At 41.0% G+C, this 8858-nt stretch overlaps 1 protein-coding gene across 1 annotated transcript in view; it reads right to left on the reverse strand.

The window, feature by feature from the left end:
* The window catches only part of PGBD5 (piggyBac transposable element derived 5), a 94545-nt gene that overhangs the window by 49616 nt on the left and 36071 nt on the right, over positions 1–8858 (reverse strand). Inside the window, exon 2 of the mRNA XM_054022683.1 lies at positions 889–1316. Within this exon, the coding sequence (XP_053878658.1) occupies positions 889–1316 (428 nt within the window). The remainder of the gene's footprint in view (positions 1–888; positions 1317–8858) is intronic.

Raw genomic sequence — 8858 nt, forward strand, 5'->3', positions numbered from 1 at the left:
TTTCAATACTATAGCACAGGAAACAGACAAGAAAGAATGTCCTTTTGCTGCTCTCCACAATAGATCAGCTTTGCGCCCTGAAAGCATGAGCTTGATTAAAAGGTATTTCAAGTAGAACATTTTGAATTACATTTGTTTTATTATTATTTTCCTAAACTCCCGTAGGTGGGAAATAGAATCGTCCACAGAGCTGTTTGCCATATTTAACATTTTGTGCCGTGGATGGGAGAGTAAATGATATAAGTTGCGAGTATTTTAAGTTACATTTCCTTGATCTTGGTTTATTTGGTTATTTATCAGATTATGTGTCAATCAGATATGTAACGGTAACAATAATAGCACAGGTTTCCATGTTTGGTTTCTCAATGTCTTATATGAAACTTGCTCAGCTTACAAGCCTGAAGTCCCCCCCTCCCTCACTGCAACCTGAACCTGGAATCTAAAAATCCAGTTGAGTTCTATCTGCCTCCTACACCAGCACCAATAATAAAGAGTGCACAATTAGAACTTGGTTGACATTTTTGTCAGCATGCAGGCAATAAGATCCATCGCTGCAGGGCCAACAGCAGTGAAAACATGTTTTGATCAGTAAGGCAAAGAAACATGGCTCAAGAGACAGAGCCAAACCCTAAGTGGCTGGGCACCTGCAACTTCTATTGTTTCAAGAGTTGCAAGCCTCTCAGATTCTTGCTCAAGAGAGCAGATGCTCAGAGCTAAGAAAGTGCCACTTATACTAAGTCATAGTCACACTGCATTGCGTCTTCATACTGTAATGTCTAACTCTCTCTACAGGCAACTCCTCTGCAGTTTTGGTATTAATGGTCATTGGTAAATAACCTAGAGTATGTAGCAAGCTAAGATTTCAACTGCCAATAAGTTAACTCTTACCTGGGTTTGGGAAGGCCTAAAAGTAGAGTCAAAGCCATGCTGCAGAGAGTCCAGAAAAGGCTGAATTTTGTAGAGGCCGTGTGTCATCTGGCTGGAACGGAAGGCCACAATGTGGAAGTACTTCAGGATTTTCTCAAACCGTGGCTGTGTCATGATCAGCGCAATGCTCTTGTTGCTGTAGAAGCCACTGCTCCAAATGCTGAGGACAGACTCACAGTGGTGAATGCTTGTTGAGATCATGTAGCCTAGGAAGGCTTTCATTTCTGTTAGCGTGACTTCCATCCAGGCATCATCTTTGCCAAATCTCTCCTGGTACTTCTTGGCATACATGTTGGTTTGTACCACCATGTTCTTTAGTACATTGTCAGGGACAAAGAGCTGAAAAAAGTCCATGGCACTGGCAGTTGGGGGCATTTTATGGGTTGGACCTAGAACAAAAGTGGGGAAAAAACAAGCTCATTTCTGATTAACTATTCATCATAGTGGTTAGTTAGATTGATAACTAACAACTATTAGATCATCCAATCCCTTGCTTCAGCCAGTGCAGGAGAGTTTCCTACAGTACATTGTCTAGTCTTTACATAAAGTCCCAAGTGATGGAATTTGGGCCACTTACCTTGTTAGGCTATCCCACCGAATAAACGATCTGTGTCAAAAAAAGTTTTCCTAATATTCAACCTTAGTTTCATATAAATTATTTCTGGTTACACCCCATATATCACTCTAAATAGTTCCTCTCCCTCTTCAGTATTATGCCCTTCAGCTATTTATAGACTCAATTCCTTCCTAGGCCTAGTCTACACTTAAAATTTAGGTCAGCATACCTACAGTGCTCAGGGATGTGAAAAATCCACACCCCTGAGCAATGCCGATCTAACCCCCAGTGTAAATGCGGCTAGATGGATGGAAGAATGCATCCATTGACCTAGCTACTATCTATCACTGAAAGCGGTGTCTACACTACAGGGTTATGCCGGCATAGCTGTAGTTACATTGCTGTAGTGTACACATGGCCTCAGTCTCTAAGCCAAGCTATACATATATAGCATTCTTAATCTTTCCCCATATATTGGTCCTCCCAGCCCCCAATTGTTGTCATTGCTCCTCTCCGAATTCTCTCCAGTTTGTCTATCTTCTAAAGAAGATGGTACCACAAATGCAATATTCTAGGATCAGGCACATGACAGCCATATTGAGAGAGGTTCTTGCCTCCATGCAAGGTGACATAATTCCCCTGCAGTCAAAACTTGAATGGCTTTTTTTGCTCTTATACTGCATTTCAAGCGCCTGTCAAATTTGCTGTCCACTATCAGCCCTCTGTCTTTTTCAGTGTTACCATTGGATGCTATTACCACCACCTTGCTGGTTATTACATACACATTGGTGCAACATTACATAAGTCACCACAGTATCTAGGCCATGGTATCTGTGAATCTGATTTAGTACCCTCTGAAATCTATGAAAACAATAAGGAGTCTGGTGGCACCTTAAAGACTAAGATTTATTTGGGCATAAGCTTTCAGGGGTAAAAACCTCACTCCTTCAGATGCATAGAGTGAAAGTTACAGATGCAGGCATTATATACTGACACATGGCAAGAAGGGACTCCCTTCTTGCCATGTGTCAGTATATAATGCCTGCATCTGTAACTTTCACTCTATGCATCTGAAGGAGTGAGGTTTTTACCCACGAAAGCTTATGCCCAAATAAATCTGTTAGTCTTTAAGGTGCCACCAGACTCCTTATTGTTTTTGTAGATACAGACTAACAAGGCTACCCCCTGATATCTGAAATCTATGGAATTTTGTCATTGATTTCAATCAGAGCAAGATCAGGCCTTTGTAGAACAAACTAAAACACCATATGGACAAGTTTTTCCATCTTGCATTATATACGATTCTTGTTGAGATATGTTCCTTATTCAGCACATCACCCACATAAAGGATAAACCTTGCACTTCCTCCCTCTAGTTACTTTGTTTTTTGACTGAACTGCAGAGAAAATGGAAAGTTTAAGCCTTTATTTTATTCTAACAGGAAAAAAAAAATACAAGGTATCCTGAAAGCATGCTGATTACTGTTATGAGCCTTAGGTTCTTAACTCAGTACCATGTCTCCTACACCCTTAGCATGTGTACAGTCTCCTGTCCAGCTAATGACTTTTGAGCAGACATTAGCATTTGAAATTCTGGTTAATACAGGAAAGTGTTTTCCTTGCAGTATGTGACTACTTGGGTCCTGATTCAGCTTGAATGTCAAAGGCTCGAAGAAGAGAAGTGTGAAGTCCTGTGGCTTTGGATCATAAAGATTCATTAAAACCTCTTTTGGTTTTGGACTGCATGGTTTGTACTCCCTGGATTTCTCCTTGAAGGCTTCCTCTTAACTTGGCAATAACTAAGATCAAGGGCTAACTTGGCATCAAGTTGTGTTTGCTTTATATACCTTGTTTCGGCTGCAGTCTGTGTTAAGCTCAAGCTATTTAATTATTTCCTAGTAAACAATAGAATATTTAGAATATTCTGACTCCATCAAAAATGACAAAGAATGTTAAGGTTGCAAAATTAAGCTATCAAGAGTGAAGAAATGCCAGGGGGAAAAAGTGAACTTATTTTATGAGAAAAGCTAATAATATAGGTAGAATTTTATATTCTAGTAGGTGATTATATTGTATGCAAAATAGTGCAGACCTACCAGCAGCTGAACTGTTATACACTTTACCAAAACAGGAAAAAAATCAGTACACTGTGCAGAGACCAAGTGGAAACGTTCATCATAAACAGTGCATGTTTTTCGGATGTAACTGAGAACAAGGAGTTATAATGGATACATTTACGTAACCCAGACTATAACCGTCACTGCTGTTCTCTTTATCATAATAAAGCCGGTTACAGAGGAGTTCTGTATATCAAAGTTCTGTATATCTGCCCGCCCAAACCAGAGTGAAACGATTTCTATAAGGCAAATTGGACTACAAAGGATCACAAAGTACAAGTCCCAGAGCACAGTGCCATAGGGTGACTGAATGCACCCCTGTACTCGCACCGTACGTACCATTGTAATCATCTTTGTACAAAATATGCCTTGAGGTATCATTTGAAATCTAACAACTTGTTGGTCAATCATATCATGGTGAAACATATGTAAAGTTATGACCATAAACTGAAATTATGACTCAAATGTGTTTACCAGACAAGTCGGGGGGAAAAGGGGGGCATAAACCTGTTTCTCAAAGACAAAGGACAAGCTACCCAGGTGTCATCAAAGCTGATTGGCAATCACTGGTCAAATGGCCATTCTTTGGTAGCCAACGAGCAGGCGCAGATCAATCTGCATTTTAGCAAACAACAACATGGAATCTCTTTCACCACAAGGCTCCCTGTCTCCATCCTCACAGCTAGCAGGAACTTTATTTGGAGAGAACTCTCAGGAAGATGCATTTCAAAGGACAACAGGACTATAAAAGTGAGGGCCAAAAACACCCCATGGACTCTCTCGCTCACTCTTTCACCTAAGATGACAAAGAAACCAGCCCTTTAGACTTTGGGGGCAGATCCTGACATGAGAAGGGATTTTACCTTAAACTAGGTCTAATTTAAGTTTAGTTACTAAAAAGCATTTTCTCTTTATTTCTCTTATAATCATTTCTGACTTCAATACCTCACGCTTGTACTCTTTGTAATTAAACTTGTTTTATTATTTAATCAAAACTAATCCAGCATTGGTGTATAAACTGCATTGTTTGGTAACCCCAATTAAAGTAGCAAACTGTGGTATATTGACTCCCTACAGGAGCCAGGGACCTATAACATCTGAACTGTCCATGAAAGGGCTGGACAGTGCAGAACACGTTTTTGAGGAGAAATTGGGACTGGGAGTGTGTCGGGGTCACCCTGCAGGTAGTAACTAAGGCTGCAGGAAGCCAGAGTGTATCTGGTGCTTACTGACAGGCTGCTGGGGTCAGAGTTACTGGATTAGGGCTGTGGCTATACATAGAAACTCAGGGTTTGACCTGCATGCTGGTGGGCTGATTGTGAGCAACCCAAGTTGAGAGCTACAGCAGCAAAGCATTGTGAGGCACCCAAGATTGCAGGGCAGGTCAGGACAACACCTAACTAGTTTGGATTGCACCCCAGAATGCGATACTCAGGAATTACCTGCAGGCTGATGTTTAGGATAGCTGCAAAGGAAGGGCAGCACCAAGCAGCTGAGAGAGAGAAAAGGGATCGATGATGTGTTATGAAAACATTTACATTTTCTTTTGGATATCACTTGATTAAGCTTCACTGTTGCCCACTAGATATGGCTCTTTGATAACATGACTTATATAAGAACTCTCGCCTAGTTATACTCCTGGGAGAATTCTGTGCCACTGTGCAAGCGCAGAATTAATATGCCCTGCAGCATACGTGATTCTGACGGGGAGGTAAAGGGAAGTTGCATTTACACCTTTTGCCCACTAGAAGGCACCAGAAGAGAGGGCAGCAGGCTCATGGGCCCGAGCAGCCAGCCTCAGAGAGGGAGGGCAGAGCCTGCTTTCCTCACTGCGCCCTGCCAGCAGGGCCAGGTGAGGAGGCACAAGATATGGGGGAACAGATAGAGTGGGGCACACGGTGTTGCTGAGGTGTCACACAGACTAGGGTTCAGAAGGGATAGTGGGAGAGACTGGGGTAGAGGTACAGGAGCTAGTGGGGTGACAGCATTGAGCCAGGGACTGAATGGGAGTGAGAATGGGAGTGAAGGGCCACATGAGGACAAGAGAGAGTGAGGGGGTTCAAGGATACATGGGGACATACAGGGCCATCCTGAGGCATACGCAGCATAGGGCACCCAAAAAATTGGAGATCCCCTAGAGAGCCACCCTCCCGCCTTTCCTATCCCTATCCCTGTTCTGACCCTTCCTGCAGGCTAGCTGCTGCAGCTTGGTGAGCTTTCCTCTGGAGGGGATCTAGTAACTTAAAAGTAAAAAGAACAGGAGTACTTGTGGCACCTTAGAGACTAACAAATTTATTAGAGCATAAGCTTTCAGGGAACACGGCTGCTACTCTGAAACCTAACTTAAAAGTAAAAGTCTTCCAGTTTGCCAGACCTATTAGCACAACACTGAAACTGTTAAAGAGCCATTAAAGTGTTAATGAAGCCATTTAACAGCATTTGCCAACTCCCAGGTATATACTGTCAGTTTCTGAATTTACTGAAAAATTCAAACAAAACAAAAACAGTTGTGCATTACTGTAATATTTACTCAGAACATGTTAGTCTACAGGTCCTTAGTTTAAAATTTGCTTTAAAAATATTTCATTAGCGTATTGCTGAAGATTATAAAATCACATCTCTAAAAAATCCTTGCATAGATTTTTCGATGCACAATCTGAGTATTCGTCTTTAGCCTTAAATGTTTGGATCTTCAGATATATAGTTTTTAAAATAAATCCTTCAAAAGACCACCCTTATCTAAAATACACATTTTAATTTTAATTACTTTAGTACAAAAAAATTGCTTCCAAAGTCTTCCTGTCCTTTCTGTTCACCCCTTTCTCCATTCACCCCCCCCCTCCCCCGTTGAAGAGAGCCCTTAAAGGGACAACACCCCTTTCCTTCCAGATAGCTGGACAAACGAGTTTCCCTTTCTTTACTTCTGACTATTTGATTAACTAGTTTTAAGAGAACCCTCCAGCGAAATCAGTACCTTAGTAAGATATAAAATCCTCTGTTATGCCTAAAATCTTTGGAAACATTTTTTAAAGTTGGTGAAATTTCATAAACATATATATTGTTATGGAGATCACACAAAGTAAATTAGTGTTCCCTTTTTCTAAAAGCAATGAATATTATTATGAACACACTAAACCTCTGTGACTGATTAATTTAAAATGTCTTTGTTTCAGTGAATTAAATATGTAGTAATCTGGAATGATTACTTTATGAAGGCTTAAGAGTACATTTAAAATACAAAATCAGCTTAGAAATACCGATTAAGAAAATATAAAACAGAAGAGCTGCATCATGTATTCCTTAACATTTAATGTTGTATTCAGCAGGACAGCTGACTTGCCCTTACTACAAAGTATCCTTAGACAGGGGCCATATTCACAGAGGCGAATGCGCTGGCACTGTGTATTCTGCGTGAGAGAGAAGGAACAGGGGTCTCTGCGGGGTACTGAGACTCTCCACTGCTGTCAGGTGGGCCAGGCGGCTCGCTATCCTTTACTGTCTCGTCTCTCCCCCCCACGGGCTGAGCGCGTTGGGCATAGGGGCACCAGTTTAATAATACTGCATAGGGCCCCATAAATCCTAAGGACGGCCCTGGGGACATGTGCAAATGTGCCTGCCTTAATGGGAGAGGCTAGGGGTCAGCCTGGGTCTGCAGGGGGAGGCTCCCAAACTCCCAAACAATCCCTTCCTCCCACCCCCGCAAAAAAACCCAACAACCCTGTTCCATATTTCTCCCTCCCATACCCAACAACCTTCCAGGTTCACTCCCAGGCTCCTTCTCTCTCCCTCAGCTCCTCCATTCCCTCAAGCCTTTGCTCTGCTTCTGAGGACTGTGGAAAATACAGTTCTGTATAATAGTGTAAATGAATTATTACTCAAAGTCCTGTATTAATATGCCTAGTAAGAAATGTCAAAAACCATTTCTTGTATTTTATTTTTGCTGTCTGTAGTGTTACATGCATACTTGCTACTAGGTATTTTGAAATAAATTACCAAAATAATTGAAGCTGGCATGATTATATGGTGTTATTTTGACAAATAAAATATGCAGAATTTTAAAATATTCTGTGCGGAATTTTTAGGCTTGGAATTCCCCCCCCCCGGAGTATTAGTTATTGCATTCAGCACTAGGACCTAAGCACCCTACAAGGGGTGATGAGAGAGGCAATTTTGTAATCCCTGCCCTTAGGAGAAGCAGGCTGGGAGCAGGGGCAAAAGATATGTTCGTATGGTAGAGGGCTTTATGAAGGTGAAATATTCTGTCCCTGAGACATGGGAATATTGACAGTATGTATATATTGGGCTCCATTTTCAGGAGGCTGGTTATGCAGTCAGGAGCACAAAACAGTCAATTTTGTGTGCAATTACATTTTCAATAGCTGTCACTTAAAGTGGGGTTCTGCCTTGAAAAGTGATTATGTAAAAAGCAACATCATTTTACTCAACAGATCTGCTCTCTGTGCTCACACAGGGTCCTATTTGCTTTCTTTAGTGACAAAAAATAAGATTCTACTACTGTCAGCCATGCAGAACCCACGCAGCTACGGAAGAATGAACTGAGTTCATTTCTGGCTTGCACGTCAACATAGTTGTTGACTAAATGTCATTTGCAAGGCCATCTGTCCAACCCTATTGTCTTAAAAAAATAGTCATATTTTACCAATGAAAATATGGAATCCTACAAGGATGCTTTTAGAGGGCTTTTTTTTTTTTTTTTTTAAGCACAATTGCACTTTACCACCACAAAACCTGTTACATGCTGAAATGACCAGCCTAAGATAAGTGGGCAAGCTTCTTTAGTTAATTGTTACCATCTATTTAAGCACACATGTATTTTCCAGAGGGAGCAAACTGTGCAATAAGCCTTGATTAGTGGATTTGCACCTTGAAGTAATTACAAGTTACAGCAGAACCTCATTTACTTGAGCCACACTTATCCAAAAGTTATCTGAAATTGGGTCACAATTCCAGATTTGTATCTTTTGCACTGAGGAGTCCTTATTTATCCAAAATCTTATTTAGCTGAAAAATTAGAAATCCTCTATTATCTTTGAATAAATGGGACTTTATTACACTGAAAAGAGTCCTGGGCTAGATATTCAGAGTGAATATTAGGGAAATAATTATGGACATATACATGTCCATTTGCAAACTCAATCTTAAAATTATTTTCAAATGCAACAGCAGTGCCATTGCACCAAGGTGTTTTGTTGTTGTTTTTTTGAGGTGGGGTGTGTGTGCGCATTCTTGAGTCTACAA

Source organism: Malaclemys terrapin, chromosome 3 (genome assembly GCF_027887155.1).
Source record: "Malaclemys terrapin pileata isolate rMalTer1 chromosome 3, rMalTer1.hap1, whole genome shotgun sequence".
In the NCBI taxonomy this organism is placed as follows: domain Eukaryota; kingdom Metazoa; phylum Chordata; order Testudines; family Emydidae; genus Malaclemys; species Malaclemys terrapin.